General features: G+C 34.8%; 1 protein-coding gene across 1 annotated transcript; it reads left to right on the top strand.

Annotated features, from left to right (window-relative positions):
- Positions 1–12,200: 12,200 nt before the first annotated feature.
- LOC142538580 (secreted RxLR effector protein 161-like) lies at positions 12,201–12,629 on the top strand. Its single transcript, XM_075643887.1, has one exon. The coding sequence runs from the start codon at positions 12,201–12,203 to the stop codon at positions 12,627–12,629; it is 429 nt and encodes a 142-aa protein (XP_075500002.1).
- Positions 12,630–18,230: the final 5,601 nt, after the last annotated feature.

The following is an 18,230-nucleotide window of genomic DNA, read 5'->3' as shown; positions in this document are numbered from 1 at the left end:
TCTCGTACCTGTCGTACGGCAAAACATCTTGTGGATCTATACCAAAATCAATCAAGGAAAATGGAAAAATGGAGATAAATTTTGTGGACAATGATGATCCAATTGATATAACTCACTTGGACGTCTCTGATTTCTTTGCTAATCCAGATGGAAATATAGATAATTTGATTGGTGGTGGTGTGTTAGAAAATAATAAGTAATTACTTTCATTGCTCTTGTTCCTACTTTGAATTTCTATTGTTTATTAGGTTATCGTGGTCTCGTTTTTATTTTGATGTTCAGTTCATGTTTAGGATTTGTCATGGAGGTTTATTTTGTTATTCAATAAATGTTTTTATTATTCAATAAAATATTTCCTTTGAAAGCTTTACACATTATTTATTGAATTTAGCTTATTGAATTATATTTTTATTTTAGATTAACGATGAAATGTCAGGATGAATGCTTAGTGGATAGTGGTACAACACATACCATTCTTCAAAATAAAAGGTATTTTTTGAAGTTAACGTTAGCTGAAAATAATGTTACAACAATATCGGGTGCATTAAAAATTATTGAAGGTTATGGAAAGGCAAAAATCATTTTACCAAATAATACAAGCCTATATATTGAAAATGCCCTATATGCGAGCAAATCCAGTAGAAATTTGCTTAGCTTTAAAGACATCCGCCGAAATAGATATCATATTGAAACATTAAATTAAAATAATTTCGAATACCTTTGCATAACATCTATTATATCTGCCAGAAGCAGATAAAAGAAAAATTATGTGCACTTCCTTCTGGAATGTATTTTACAACAATAAAAACAGTCGAAGCAAACATTGTCACAAACCAGAAGTTTGTTGACCAACAGAGCTTCAAATTATGGCATGATCGACTTGGTCACCCTGGGGCAACAATGATGCGCAGAATAATAATTAACTCACATGGACACCCTCTAAAGAACCAGAAGATTCTTTTACACAATGATTATCCATGTGTAGCTTGCTCACAAGGCAAACTAATTATAAGACCTTCCCCTACAAAGATTGATGTTGAAATCCCAACCTTCTTGGAGAGAATTCATGGGGATATTTGTGGACCTATACACCCACCATGTGGACCATTTCGATACTTCATGGTATTGATTGATGCGTCTACTAGATGGTCACATGTTAGTTTGCTTTCAACTCGAAATATAGCTTTTGCTAGATTACTTGCGCAAATTATTAAATTACGAGCTCAATTCCCAGATCACTCAATCAAGACAATTCGTCTTGATAATGCTGCTGAATTTAAATCGCAGACATTTAATGACAATTGTATGTCAATAGGGATTTCAGTTGAGCATTCGGTTGCCCATGTCCATACACAAAATGGCTTAGCAGAGTCATTTATTAAGCATTTGCAATTAATTGCTAGACCATTATTGATGAGAACCAAACTTCCATCATATGTGTGGGGACATGCCATATTACATGCTGCATCATTGATTCGTATAAGGCCAACTAATTATCACCAATACTCACCCTTACAACTTGCTTATGGTCGAGAGCCTGATGTTTCTCACCTTCGAGTATTTGGTTGTGCAATACAAGTCCCTCTCCCACCTACACAGCGAACCAAAATGGGCCCACAACGTAGACTTGGGATTTATGTGGGATATGATTCACCATCTATTATTAGATTTTTGGAACCTTTAACAGGAGATTTGTTTACTGCGAGATTTGCAGATTGCCACTTCGATGAATTGGAATTTCCAAATCTAGGAGAAATAAAGTTGTGTCCCGAAGAACAACAAAAGATTTGTTGAAATGAGAAAACACTATCTCATTATGATCCTCGAAATAATCAATGTGAGCAAGAAGTTGAAAGAATCATTCACTTGCAAAGAATTGCAAATCAATTGCCCGATGCTTTTGTTAATACAAAGAATGTGACAAAGTCACATATACATGCAGAGAATACCCCTGTAAAAATTGATGTCCCCGTAGGACCAGCTATTATTCAACCTGCAAATGAATCTAAAATACGCCAGAAGCGTGGTCGACCAATTGGTTCAAAGGATATTGTACCTCGAAAAAGAAAGGTACAAGAGAAAGAAAATTCAAAAGCTCCCGAAGAAAAAATCTTGGATGATATAGTAAGAGAGATCAATGAACCAAACTTGGATAATATTATTCCTGAAGAATCAAATTCTCATGAAAATAATGAGATTTCAATAAATTATATATCATCTCGAAAATTGTGGGATCGAAATAACACAATTGTTGACAATGTCTTTGCCCTAAATGTCGCCCTTGACATCATACATAATGAAGACCCAGAACCACAATCCGTTAAGGATTGTCAACAAAGAGATGATTGGCCAAAGTGGAAGAAGGCCATACAAACTGAATTAGACTCACTAGAAAAACATAAAGTGTTTGGACCTGTAGTACGAACACCTGAAAATGTAATCTCAGTAGAATACATATGGGTTTTTGTACGAAAAAGGAATGAAAATGGTGAAATTGTAAGATACAAGGCCCGACTCGTAGCCCAAGGTTTCTCGCAGAGACCTGGAATTGACTATGAGGAAACATATTCACCTGTGATGGATGCCACTACTTTTCGATTCCTAATCAGTTTAGCAGTATCAGAAACTCTTGATATGCGACTTATGGATGCTGTAACTGCTTATCTTTATGGTTCACTTGATAGTGATATATATATGAAAGTGCCTGAAGGATTCAAACTATCGAAAGAAAATGGTGAAGCGCCCAAGGCTATGTTATCAATAAAACTGCATAAATCCTTATATGGATTAAAGCAATCTGGTCGCATGTGGTACAATCGTCTTAGTGAATATTTGTTAAAAGAAGGATACACAAATAATGCTATTTGCCCATGCGCTTTTATAAAAAGAACAGATGAGGGTTTTGCAATTGTGGCAGTATATGTTGATGATCTAAATCTTATTGGCACTCCAGAAGAGCTTACTAAAACTGCCAATTACTTGAAAAACGAGTTTGAGATGAAAGATTTAGGAAAGACAAAATTTTGCCTCTGATTGCAGATTGAACATTTGCAAGAGGGAATATTTGTTCATCAATCATCATATACAGAAAAAATATTAAAGCGCTTTTACATGGACAAGGCACACCCATTAGCATCACAAATGTTTGTTCGATCACTTGATGCCAACAAAGATCCTTTTCGACCACCTGAAAATGGAGAAAAAATCGTTGGTCCAGAAGTACCATATCTAAGTGTCATTGGTGCACTGTCATATCTCGCAAATTATACTCGCCCAGATATATCATTTTCTGTTAATCTTTTAGCGAGATATAACTCATGTCCAACCAGAAGACATTGGAATGGTGTAAAACACATATTTCGTTACCTTTGGGGTACAATTGATATGAGATTATTTTATTCGACAAAATCAAAGTCTCCTTTAGTCGGATATGCAGATGCAGGATATCTTTCTGATCCACATAAAGCTAAATCCCAGACAGGTTATGTGTTTACACGAGGAGACACTGCTATATCATGGAAGTCGGTGAAGCAATCCTTAACAGCGACGTCTTCAAATCACTCTGAGATCATTGCAATGCATGAAGCAAGTCGGGAGTGTGTGTAGTTGAGATCTATGACACAACATATTCAAGAATCATGTGGACTCCCAACAGCCAAAGATGACCCAACAGTAATATTCGAAGATAATACTGCTTGCATTGCGCAGTTAAAAGGAGGCTACATCAAAGGTGATAGAACAAAGCATATTTCACCAAAGTTTTTCTATACACATGAGCTTCAAGAAAATGGTGATATTGACGTCCATCAAATTCACTCAAGCGACAATATAGCTGACTTATTTACAAAGGCATTACCAACTTCAACATTCAAGAAATTGGTGCACAAGATAGGGATGCATCAGTTGAAGGATCTCGGATGATTGAGATCAGGGGGAGTATATATTGTTGTACTCTTTTTCCTTCGTTCAGATTTTTTCATTGAGTTTTTACTGACAAGGTTTTAACGAGGCATCATTTGAACTCCCACAGCTCTTAGAAGTGATTTAATGAGTCGATAATCATCTAAGGGGAGTATTATAGAAAAGATATTATAGATGATTATTGATATTGTTACCTATTCAAGTTCTGTAAATCTACTCTATAAATAGAGGTCTCCAATGATGAATAAAGCACACAAAAAAATCATTCTCTATTCTCTATATTCTCTACTATTCACAGCAATTTGAATATTTATATTAACTAAATATTCTAAATACCATAGCTTTGAAGACGTCAATTTGTTACGTTTTATGAGTGCATTTGAACAAAAAACTGTACCAGATCAAGAAGTTAAGGTCAAATCTTTAAAATCATTGTAATCAACTTTGCAAACAAACACTCACATTTAATACACCTAAATTGACAATTCAAAATAATCAAATTGATGTTGTAAATGGATATTGAGTATCTTTAAACTCATGTATATAAGGTTATTCAATACTCAAAAACTGTTGAGGTTTTCCAATGTTAGAAGCCAACAAACTTTTACAAATGTTAAATTGCGCTTCTGTGCACTTTGTTATATGAAGAATACTTGAGTTATTGCAATTCTTCCCGTTTGGACAACACTTACATTAGCAGCCATATCCATACCAACTCGATCCTAATCGCATTTATTCTTTTAGATCAATGTCTCTCTGCTATCTATTTTAAAAAATTTAAGAATACTTGAGTTATTGCAATTCTACCGTTTGGACAACGCTTACATTAGCAGTCGTATCCCTACCAGCTCTATCCTAATCACATTTATTCTTTTAGATCACCATCTCTCTGCTATCTACTTAAAAAAATTTAAAATTTTTAAAGAATTCATGTGTAATGTCCAAAACGCGATAACGTAATCTAACTGTATCCAAATTTAGGAAAAAATAGAAAATGACTAATTGAATTATTTTAATTGCATTAATTAAATATAGTAGGCATGTTTACATGTTTAAAGTATGGTTTTTTATTAGAATGCATAAAACTGTGTTTTAAAGTTTTTCAAGACGCCATCGAGGAATGGAGACCCGGTACCGTAAAGGAAAAATATTTTTATTAAATGATTATTTTTAATTATTTAATATATGGTATATTTTAAATGGTATTTTCGAAAATAGTTTTTTTGAGAAGTTTTTACGCGCCGAGTCGTATTTTAAACCGGTAATCGATTTTTGAAGAAAACATGGATTTTTTGGAGGCTCGCTAATATTTTAGAAAACTTTCCTAAATGAAATATTTTACCTACACTATAATGAGCCTAAAGGGTCTATTATACTAAGGTTATTGGGACTAAACTCTTACCCAATTATTTATGTCAAATTAGGATGTTTCTAAACCACAAAACACTTCATATCACACAAGAAATCTATGGTTCTCTCCCACCCCTCCTCCATCAGCACACAAACACACACACACGTTTTTAAAGGCCATTCACGTGAATATTGAAGGGAAACTTCAGTAAGGTCTTCTCCCCCGTCTCTCTGCTAACGTCCCTCGCGTCAATGATTGTTTTTCGTGCATGAAATAGGCAAAGACTTGCATTAATTTTCCTTCACTCATTGTTCATACGATATTATGTGTATTTAACATGATTACATGAAAAATATGATACACTTTCTTATATTTTCGTTTTTATGGTAAAACATGAACAAAACTTGAGTTGTATCTTTCTAAATTCATGATTATGATGTACAAAGAGGCTGCCATGATAGGCCTATGGGAAGGGATGTTTTTCAACATGTTTAAGGGTCCATAGATGCATTTTTAAGGGTTGAACAGTAGGGATGCAAGAGCCGAACGAAAATTGGGTTGTAAGGAGGCTAGGGTTTCGATTTGGTGGCTAGGAAAGTGTAGGTTGCTAGCTGCTATAGGGGCATGTTCATGGGTCCTAATAGGGTCGATTCATGGTCCAAGATAGCATGAAGGAAGGCTGGTGCAAGGCCTAGGGCTGTAGTGGAAGCAAGGGTTGCGTGAGTCAAGGTTGTGCACGGGTTTATGGATGCAAGTGATAGGGCTATAGAGGTTGGTCCAGTAGCTTGTTAAGGGCTCGAGTAGGGTCATAGGATGTTTGGTTAGGGTCTGGAAATGATGGTTAGGGTCTGGACATGAAGGAACTCATGGTTTGTTAATTTAGGGTTTGGCAAGGAAATTTTCAGTATCTGTCTAGGAATCTTTAAGGGATTTAAATGGTTTGAATTAGGTTTCATAGGGTATGTTTAGATGTTAATAAACTATGGTTCAAGTTTTGTAAAGTTTGGTTAAGTTTCAAGTTGATTCGAGTTAAAACCGAGACGTAGGATCAAGTTTTAAAACGAATTGAGAAATTAGTCGAGGAGCTTAAGTTTATGTCCAAGATATATTTATGGGTGTATTTTAAGGTGATATGTTAAGTTTGGATGGATTCAGGTCATCGTTTTAAGGTCCGAGGGTAATTTGGGAAAGTTAGGGTTTCGGAGACAAAATGGTTATTTTACACCTGAAAATTGTTAAACATTTTGGCAGTGCCCTGAATGCTGTAATGAATGATAAAATATTTATTTTTAAAGTTTATGGGATTTTGTGATGAAGAACGATCATGCTAAAAGATGTGTTGAATGCTTGGTTTATAATAAAAAATGATATTATTGCATGTATTTTTCTAAAGTGATGGAAACGAGGAAAATTGTTTTTTAAAAAAGTGATTTAATTGTGACTGTAATGAAATAGGGATTCGTGAGGGATGAGGCGCGAGAGGGGGCCTGTTTATGGGAGAAGGCCCAGAAGGAGCCCGATGATTGAATTTCTATCGAAAAGATATGATGATATGTAAGGCCAAGGCTCATTATGAGCCCATAAACAACTTCAGTTCATCCATCATACTCATCTAGAATTTATCTTTCATTAGCTTGAAAAAATTCTCACATAATTTTGGGTTCGTTGATCTAAAATAATATCATCGAGATAAATCTGGACTAACAAAGTATGATAATATTAATAAATGTAAATAAAGTTTTATCTACATAACCAATTGTGAAATCATGATAAAGCAAAAAACTGTGATAAAATGTCATACTAGGCTCGTGGTGCTTGTTTTAATCCATATAAAACCTTACTTAATCTAAAAACATGATTAGATAAAGTATGAATAAAAAAACTGGATGTTGTTACACTTATACTTCTTCTTGTAGTAGGTCATTCATGAAAGCACTTTTGATATCTATATAAAACACTTTGAAATTTTTGTAAACAACATAATCAAGGAATATTCTAATTGCCTCTAGCCTAGCTACTGGTGCAAAAATTTCATCAAAATCTATACATTCTTCTTGCCCAAATTTTTGTGCAACTAGTTTTGACCTTTTTTCCTAATCACAATTTCATATTCATTCAATTTATTTCTATAAACCTATCGAGTTCCTATGATTGACTGGTGAGTAGGCTTATGGAATTTGTCTTTTGATTTTAAGAAAACTTCTCAAATGAACCTTGATAAATCATCAACAATAAATATAGTGGATTTCTTTCCTCCTAAGCTCATGAGTGGGATAGGACCAAACAAGTCCATGTGAAATAGTAATGAGCTTTGGGTTGATGAGTTACACCATTTGTTTTTAAAAGATGACCTAACTTGCTTCGCAAACTGACAAGCTGAACATACTTTGTCTTTTGAAACTTCAATTTTGGGCCGACCAGTGACCAAATCATTCTTTCTCAGATTTGCATTGACTCTGAAATTTAAATGACTTAACCTCTTGTGCCATAGTCTGTTCCTTAGTAAGAAACAATGAAGCATACTAGTTCACTTGGTTGAGTAGTCCAACTGATTTTGTATATATTGCCACATCTGTCATCTGTTATTATAATGTTTCCAGAAATATCTTTGATAGTACAAATATGTTTATGGAACTCAACTGAGTTGTCATGATCACATAATTGACTTATGCTAATTAAATTGTATTTAATTTTTTCAACAAGTAGTATATCTTCAATAATAATGTTACCAAGGATAAGCTCATCCTTATCCACGGTTCTATCTTGAGAAGCATCTCCAAAAGTAATCTTAGGTCCAGTCAACTAAGTCATTTTAGATAGCTATTTGGTTCACCAGTCATGTGACTTGAGCATCCACTGTCCAAGTACAAAACCGACTTCTTGATTAGTTTAGTTTTCATGCTCTGTAATTACAAATGAAGAATAACTTTTGGTACCCATACCTATTTGGGTCCAGAAGTGAGTAGTCCTTTTGAAACCCAAACTTGGATCAGTTTAACTGACCGACCACTTGTTGTGTTCCAAATAGGTTGTGCATAAACATGTGTGGTATGTTATATGTGTAGTAGAAACCATATGTGTTTACCCTTTCCAACTTAATTAATTAGCCTATATATTTGCTGAATAGGCTTGTTGTTGAAGTATCAGTTAGACTTTTCTTTAATCGAATTATGCTTAGCTAAACTGGTTTGGTTAGACTTCCAGTCTGGCTTAGCATTGGAATTCTCACACACGTAACCAACACAAAATTTTCTGCCTTCACTAATATTTTCATCAGGCTTTGCAACTTGAGGGATGAGTTCTTGATTTTCATATATTAAGCTGGATCTAACAAAATGAATGTATTTTCCTTTGAACATATCCCGGTTTCGGTCAAGTACTTGTGTCATGAATGCTTTCATATTTGCTGAAACCGAGACCAATTTTGCCTCCAATAGGCTTCTGCGACTTTATCATTTCAGTTAGTCAAATCCACGCACTCTATATTGTTGCTGTAAAGTTATATTTGATGCGTGAAACGTGAAAAATGTTTTTTCAAGCATTTCTTGTTTCAGGATGAAATTTGTTCAGTTAGTTTCATTTTCTCAAATTTTAAATTCTGATTTTTATCATGTATTATCTTATTATTTGTTTTCAGTTTAAAAATCTCTGTTTTTAGAATCAACATTTCATTTGACTTTTCCCAGTCAGTTTCAATTTTGTTGTCTAGCAGGCCAAATTGTCTTGTTTTAACTTTTCGAATGATTGAAAAAGTATTTGGTACTCATTGAACATATCAAAGAGCATTTACAGGGTTCTCTCGTAAAAAATAAGTTGAACTAAAATCAAATACATGCTCATTGGTAGATTCCAACTCAGCATCATTGGCCATCAAACACTTCACTTCTTCATCATCACTGAAACTACTTGAATCTTCTGATTCAGATGACCCGGAGTCTGAGTCAGCCCATTTTGACTTGCTTTCCTCAGCCACCAGCACCTTTGAGTCATACTTCTTCTTCAAAGATTTTTTCTCATCCTTGGATCTTCTTCTGTCAAAAGATCTCTTGACTTCTCATACATCTCATGTCATCCTTCCTAGGTTTTAGGGCAATCTGTTATGAAGTGGTCGTTCTTGCCAAAATTGAAACATGCATCAGAGTCATTAATTGACTCCCTCATTTGATAAGATCTTCAGTAGGATCCTTGATTCTTTCTTAGGAATTTTCCATTTTTTTTAACAAAAAATGACACACCATCATTGCTTGATTGTTCAGCTGATTTTTCATTTAAAACTGAAGGTTCTAGTTTCACAACAGTTAGTCTTAGTCAACTGAGAGGTAGACTTATCATCCTCTCTGGTTTATAATTCGAATTCATAAGCTTTTAAGTCCGCAAACAAGTCATGAAGTTCCATCTTGATCAAGTATTTGGATTCAAGCATTGGCTTTGACATCTCACTCTTTTGGAAGTTCTCTCATTACCTTTAAGATCACTTCTCGATTTTTGTACACTTTTCCAAGTTCACTAAATTCAATCACAATTCTACTGACTCTCTCATCAAAGTGAGACATTGATTCTTCTGGTTTTATTTTGATATTATCAAACTTCTGTATGGCCAAAGAGAGTTTGTTATCTTTAGTCTGTTCATTACCTCACACAACTGAATCAATTTTTCCTAAATTTCTTTGGCAGTCTTCCGCATTTTGATTTTGTTAAATGTGTTCTTATAAAGTGTTTTTTTTACAAAATGTCCTTAGCCACATTATCAAGATTGGATTTCTTCTTGTCATTATCATTCATCCATTCACACCTTGTTTTATCTATCATTTGAGGATCATCGTCAGTGATGACTATGATTGTATTGGCTTTTAACATCTTCATTGGTCCATCCATGATATCGAACTACATGTCATCATTCTGAGTAGCTAAATAAGTCTGGATTCTTATCTTCCAATCATCAAAATCTTACTTGGAAAATATCATAATTTTGCTGAATGAAGCCATTTGATAAGAAATGTTCAGAGTCAATAATAAATCTTGCTCTGATACCACTTGTTAGGATCGATTGAAGTGTTTAGAAAGGAGGTTGAATAAATACTTGACACAATCTGTTAATTTAAATAAATTTAGCAGGGTTGACAACTGAATTATATACTATCGATTGTCAATGTCAGTTGACTAACGAATAAGTGCAGAAAGAAACCGAACTGACATATTAGAACAAATCAAATAACGGTTTGATTAGGTAAATTGAAAATGAAAAGTATGCATATTTGTTTTTCGATGTTCGGAGAACTTAAGCTCCAACATCACCATTCTTCTTTTTGAAAAGTTCACACTAGAAGGCTTTGGATAGCACAAGTAATTTGCAAAATTTTAGTTCAGTTTGGACTTAAACACTGCCAAACTGAAACTCCTAGTATACCTCAACTGAATGAATAACAGTACATAGACTGCTATCAAATACAATGAATTGAAATACTGTTATATCTCATAGCACTTAATTATCCTTAATGATCGCACATTGAAAGAAATGATGAATGCGTTGTTATTAAGTTCTGGTTTACCACAGAACTTGTGGGGGAAAGTTGTTCTAACAGCTAATTACCTTTTAAATAAGGTACCCTGAAAGAAGCTAGATAAAAGTTCATACGAGTTATAGAAAGGTAGAAGTCCTTCTTACCAATACTTGCGAGTGAGGGGGTGTCTTGCCAAGGTAGCACTACCCACTCCAAAGAAAGTAAAGATAGGACCAAAAACTGTTGATTGCATTTTCATTGGATATGCTCAAAACAGTACCGCGTATCGTTTCCTTGTACATTAATCTCAAATACCTGATATTCATAAGAACACGATAATGGAATCAAGAAATGCTTCGTTCTTTGAACACATGTTTCCATACAAATCTAAGGAAGAACCAAGTTCATCCAAAAGATTGTATGAGACAATTGATGAAGGACAAGAGCTTGATCAAGATATTGAACCTAGACGTAGTAAGAGAGCTAGAACTGAGAAATCCTTTGGTCCGGATTTCATCACTTTCATGATGGAAAGTGAACCTCAAAGCTTCAAGGAAGCAATTAGTTCATCTGAGGAACCTTTATGGAAAGAGGCTATCAATTCCGAAATGGAATCAATTTTACAAAACCATACGTGGGAATTAGTAAATCTTCCTCCGGGAAGCAAACCACTAGGCTGTAAATGGGTTTTCAAAAGGAAAATGAAATCAGATGGAACCATAGATAAGTATAAAGCCAGATTGGTAATTAAAGGTTACCATCAACGTGAAGGGCTTGATTACTTTGACACATATTCTCCTGTATCGAGAATAACCTCTATTCGTGTGATACTTGCGATTGCCGCCTTGCGGAATCTTGAAGTACACCAAATGGACGTAAAGACAGCTTTCTAAATGGAGATTTAGAAGAGAAAATTTACATGGAACAACGCGACTGGGCAAGAAAATAAGGTATGTAAACTGGTGAAGTCTCTGTATGGCTTAAAACAAGCACCAAAGCAATGACACGAAAAATTTTTTAAGGCCATGATGGAAAGTGGATTTAAATTCAGTGAATGTGACAAATGTGTATACATAAAGAACTCTGAAATGGGATATGTCATTTTATGTCTTTACGTAGATGACATACTTATCATTGGTAGTAATGATAAGATGATCAAATCCACCAAGAAGTTATTAAACTCAAGATTTGACATGAAAGATTTGGGCTTAGCCGATGTAATCCTTGGAATTAAAATCCATAGAACATCAGAAGGGCTAGTCCTAAGTCAGTCGCATTATGTTGACAAAATACTTGAGAAATTCAATAACGATGACTCTGCATTAGCTAGAACCCCGATAGATACCAGTCAACATCTATCAAAGAATCGAGGTGAGAGTATGTCTCAATTAGAATACTCTCGAGTCATTGGAAGTCTGATGTACTTAATGAGTTGTACAAGACCAGACATAGCCTATGCTGTAAGCAAATTGAGTAGATTCACGAGTAATCCAGGAGTTGAACACTGGAAAGCAATTATCAGATTGCTAAGATACTTAAGGTACACTCGTGATCATGGGCTGCACTATACCAGATATCCTGTTGTTATCGAAGGATACAGTGATGCAAATTGGATATCTGATATGAAAGACTCAAAATCTACAAGTGGATTTGTATTCACTTTAGGAGGTGCAACAATTGCGTGGAAATCTTCTAAACAAACTGTAATAGCCAGATCCACGATGGAATCTGAGTTTATAGCTCTTGACAAGTGTGGTGAAAAGGCTGAATGGCTGCGTCACTTTTTAGAAGATGTTCAGGATGGGAAAAACCAGTGCCGGCTATATGCATACATTGTGATAGCCAATCTGCAATAGGAAGGGCACAAAATACAATGTATAATGGTAAGTCTAGGCATATACGTCGTAGACACAATACCATTAGACAACTACTCTCAACTGGAGTTATCTCTGTTGACTATGTAAAGTCAAAGGATAATATAGCGGATCCACTAACCAAAGGATTAAACAGAGAGTTAGTTGCGAAATCGTCAAGGGGAATGGGGCTCAAGCCTATAGAATAAATTGGTGCGAAGGAAAACCCAACCTACGCTGACTAGAGATGCCAAGAACTAGGTTCAATGGGACAACCTAATCGCATTAATTTGGAGAATCACTGTGGGGGTTATCCCTAGTCCATTCCTATTATGAAACAGTGAATGTTGAGGATAAGCTTACGGCTTTTAATGATTCTGATGAGAAGCAATATAGAATCACCTATGTGAGAGAGAAGTGTGGCCGCTTCAAAGGAATTGCAATGCTCAATTCTAGACCCTCTTGCAAAACCAGGCGTGTGTTCATGGCCAAAACGAACACAATCATGATAACTGAATAATATTAGTAAGAGTCCTGTATGAAGTATATCTTAATTCACACAAACGGCTGTACAGTTCAAAGACATCATGTCTACTGTCAACCAGTGAATTGTTATGCTTTCACAAGGGAAGGTTCAAAGGGTAATACCTACTTATCTTCTACAAGATTCAACTGTTGAACTTTATCACGAAAAATCGTCGAATATCTTTCAATTTCCATTCATGTGGGGGATTGTTGGACTATTGTTGGACTTTTGTAGTATTGGGCTTGGTCCATTTGAATGAGAAATTGGACTAGCTTGTGGATGGTAAGTGGGAAGTGTCCCACATAGGAAAAAGAACAAGGCATTTGTGAGCTTATATTGATTTACACTTTGTAGAGGTGTAAGTAAGATTGGTCAAGAGGCTCTCTCTCGCGCCCGCCAGCGCAGGGTGGGTTGCAAATCATGGGCCCGATTTGCAGTGGAAAAAGGCTTGACTTGTGTGCAAGCGTACGATCGTGACCTGGGTGCGTCGAATGTCGGACCGATCAAGGCAAAATTTCCCACCAAGGTCCACCTGGCTTTTCCTTTTTTTTCGAAATTTCAGTTATGAATGACCTTCCAGCTGCCTTACTCTTCATATGGCTTGCGTGACTGTTGGTGCTCCAGCTGGGCTGGCCTTTGGTGCTCCAGCTGGGCTGGCCTTTGGTGCTCCAGCTGGGTGACGGTGGCCTTTGGTGCTCCAGCTGGGTGACGGTTGGTGCTCCAAGTGGGCTGGCCTTTGGCCTTTCGGATGACCAACAGTTACAGTCATATGGAACCGGAGTGCCTATAAACAGAGGCAGCCTCAACTCCATCAAGAATTATCCAGCACACTCTCCTGCACTCTCAAATTCTCAAAGCTTTCTTCTGATTTCCTATCTCGGCTGCTGCTGCTGCCAACGGCTGCTGTTCCTCTGTCATTCCTCTGCCCTCGTGATAAAGTTCAGGTACTTTTTCAAGTTCGCCGTGGTGGTGCCTTGTGCTACGGTACTACTGGTTTTCCGCTGTATCCTGGGAAACAGACGTCCACGTTCATCCTCGCAGCACACACCGGAGGGGACGAATCTGTTTTAAGGATACGCCTGTATTCATACAGGCCTCGGTTTGCTTTATTTTTTGCACTGTCCTGCTGTTTTGTTTATCGCACTGCTTCGCTTGTTTTGCACATTGCTTTCTGCTCTGTACTACTCCATATATTTTGGATAACATAAATATATAAATCAATACTTTGATCTAATATTTTTGTACATAAAATTTCTTATATTAGTACTCAAACATATATATAATTACAATTAACGCCTTGTGAGAGATTCGAGTTCATCTCCTTTATAATTAAAAAAGAAAAAAAAGGGAAGATATATTAAGGGGAAGATATAACCCCTATTGGCTATTTCAGTACTTATTGCCCAACTTGAATCTTCAATTTCCAATCTCATAAAAACATTATATAAAATTGAGAATGAACTCGAATCTCTCACAAGGCGTCAATTTTCAGGCTTTTAAATAACAGATGCTCAAGCAACCAGAATACAAAAAACTCATAATTTATAAATTTACATTAACACCTGTTAACTTTAAAATTTATATATACTTTCTCATAATTTTTTATATATCTTACAATTACCACTTCTTATTAAAGAGTATTGACATTTAAAAATCAATATAAGAAAAAAATTACAAAAAAAAAAATGAATACAAAATAAATTTAAATCAAAATGAAAATTTTTATTTTGGTTTTGAATTTTTTAATTTTTTGTTTGCTTTTATTTTAATTTTTTGTTAACTTTTTACTTAAATATATTGAAATAAAACTAAATTGAACTCAATTTTGAGAACTTATATATTCGAAGGTTCATTGTAAGATTGACTTATATCTAGGGGAGATTCGTATAATTTTTAAAGTTAAATTGTGAAAATATAAGCTTGATACAAACCTAAGGGAGATATATGTAATTTTCGATATCATTTAGTTTTTTTTTTTAAATAATTTCGATAAACCTCGGGAGATGGATATGTATGTTAGAGTAGGTGTCCGACAAGCCAACTTATGGCTCGAGCTTCATTGGCTCTAATGTAAAACAATCTTTATTTTAATAATATTTTACGATTTTATTCGATTATAGCATTATACTTTATCTGTATACCCATGCAAACTGCATAGATAAAGTCCTTGAATATACAATAGGTACCATGAGATCTGCGTCGCAACATAAGATCATGGAACTCATTAGGAAGTGTACCGTATATTCTAAATAGGTTCCTAGTCGATTCAGCCGTCTAAAACAAAGATAAAGGTCGCTCGAGCTTGAGACTAACATTTGTGGTGTAAACGCCATGTTTCATTGGCAAGGGCATGGAGATGTCCATTCACGCAGATGAGTGATCATAAGATGATGCACTGAACAACCCTCCCTCTGACTGTTCAAGTGGTTCTCACTTATCGAGAATAGTCTGCAGTTATGGTTGTGCACCATTAGTCCTTTGAGCGGGACAATGTAGAGGCTATACATACTAGCATGCACTTTGATCCGTTTACCGACTCCACTGAGGGTCATTAGGTGGCGAGGTTGGGTGTAGTTTCGAAATACGTAGGAGCAAATGCATTGTAGTCGTGGATTCGCCGTTCGCCTACGGGTGAAGATATCCCTATGTGATCTGATGAGTTAATAGTACAAGTAGTCTCTGGCCAGAGCAAGAAATGTGCTTTAGGAAAATGTGTTTTCCTAGTTGCACATGCCATGCGACTATTCGTACTCAAAGATAAATCACATCGTTATCGAATTCATATGCAACTCTCGATATACCAATGGTTGCAGATTCAATCGGGATATATGTATTGAAAGGACCGTATTGTACGCTAACCATGACTAAAGGTTCTTGCAGGCACTATCAGTGATACCTAGGGGATCATACGCTCTTACCATGATCCGATGGGTGCAATCAGAAATGAGTTCTGACATTCTTGATCAAAGAGTTGATGAAAAGAATGGGGTTAACTAGGGTAAACCCGAATAAGAATAAATGTTGTTCTGAATTACATGGAGATGTGAACTCACGGCTAACTGTATCCCTGAACCATTGAGGGTCACACAAGTATATGATTCTGTGTTCCCGTTGAGATAGTCAAATTTCAAGGAGTTGGAATTTGGCGGCTATAGTTTGATGGAGTTCAAACAAGAAGCTTATAAAGGAGTTTATGAGCTGATTCATAGGATGGAAGAAATGGAAGTTAGGATGATTGCTAAATAAGGAAGGAGAGTGAAACTGCCTATTTTGTGAAGGAGTTCACTAAAACTGGCAGCTGCCAAATATGGTAACTGTCCATATATGATAAGTTTTAAATTTGACAAAGGAAAATTTTAATTTTCATTAGATGAACAAGATTTGTATCATTGACACATCTGCGCTCTCGGATCGTCGATCGGGGTTATAATGAGTTCGAAATCATTTATTTAGTGAATTGAGAATTTACTAATTAAATGATTGTGCTAGTAGTGGTGACTATTAACATGTACAAATTCTCATATATGTTCTAGAGGAGTCTAGAATTAAATTAACCAATGAGTTAATTTATTAATTAAATAATGGTTATTTAATTTAATTAATATACATGTATATGTTTTATATGGTGATATAAAATATGTGTATATAATATTATTATATCATATATTATTAAAGGTTAATAAATAATATTATTATATCATATATTATTAAAGGTTAATAAATACATTATATATTAATTATACGAGAGTTTAAATATAATGAAATTATTAGAGTCCTAATTATATTAGGAGTATCACTCTATAAATACACTATTAAGTCCCATTGTTTGAGGATGAAAATTGCACACAAAAACCACTCCAAAACCTCTCCTCCCGTGGTTGCAAAGTCACGGCCACTTCATTGATTTGGGGAAGAAATTTTGGCCAAAAAGCAAATTGGATTTGCTTAATTAATGATTAAGAATCATTAATTATCGGTTAATTATTGATTAAGAATCAATAAGCAAAAATTAACAAAATCTTCCCACCTTTTGAAAGCTAACTCTCGGCCATCTCTTGGAAATTTAAGGAAAAATTTGGCCACAAGTTTCTTCCACCGCCGCACCGCTTCGTCCCCGGATTTTGGAAATTCGGAGGCTACAGTCTCAACGTATAAATCATTTGTAATTTCTAGTGCAATCCAAGCGAGGAACAAAGTTTCTGATCGTGGACCTAATTAGGCGATCAAAGGAGAAGAGCCGTTCGTAGGGATTTACAAAAAAAGGGCTATATCCGCCTAAACATCGGAATAGTTTGGACTCCAGCGTTAAGAATGCAAATGTATAATTCTAAACACCCAATGGATGTTTTTAAATACACGAAGCCCAAGAACAAAAAATTTTAAACTTCCGCTGCGTCTTGAGTGCGAGAATACGATGTCTCAACATAATTAATCCTCATTTCAATTAAGAATTCCCTAATATTTTTTTATTTATCATTTTTTCTTAATTATATAGTAATGAACATTTAGAGTCAAACTAACTTTCTTAATCCATATTTCATTCTAAACATCTTCAATAATATTGACATTATATTCTTTATTCCGTTCGTTCATGATACAAGCTCTAATCACTTTTTATCATCACTGTTATTCGAAGAGAAATTCTTTAACATTATTTTTTGTTTTGATTTTCTCGTTTCACATCCGTCAAATTACCATTTTTTTTACTCGTATATTTTATTATTGTTATTACTAAAATATTTACAATATCTTAGTCAGTGTCTGAGTTAATAATATTTCTCTTTGTTTCCTTTCTCTTTTTTTGATATCCAAATTATATCTAACAAAAAAAATTAATTCTATCTATTATAGTTATAAATTATATATTATAGTTATAGTTAATTCTATCTGTTATAATTCTAAATCATATAACTTGGAAATTTGGAATGCATTTGTAAATTAAGATGTATGTTTATCTTTATCTTTTTTGTTTTCTTGCATGTATGTAATTTTTTGCTTGTATAGTTTAATATTCATTAATCGGCAATGAAACTAGCTGAACTAAGCTATGTAATAAACAATATATAACAAAACATAAA

Source organism: Primulina tabacum, chromosome 3 (genome assembly GCF_025594145.1).
Source record: "Primulina tabacum isolate GXHZ01 chromosome 3, ASM2559414v2, whole genome shotgun sequence".
In the NCBI taxonomy this organism is placed as follows: Eukaryota; Viridiplantae; Streptophyta; class Magnoliopsida; order Lamiales; family Gesneriaceae; genus Primulina; species Primulina tabacum.
The sequence above is the reverse complement of the archived record's forward strand: the minus strand, read 5'-3'. Positions and strand labels throughout refer to the sequence as shown.

Excerpts from the sequence above, each read along its gene's own strand:
- LOC142538580 (XM_075643887.1), top strand. The coding sequence starts at position 12,201 with ATGAGTTGTACAAGACCAGACATAGCCTATGCTGTAAGCAAATTGAGT.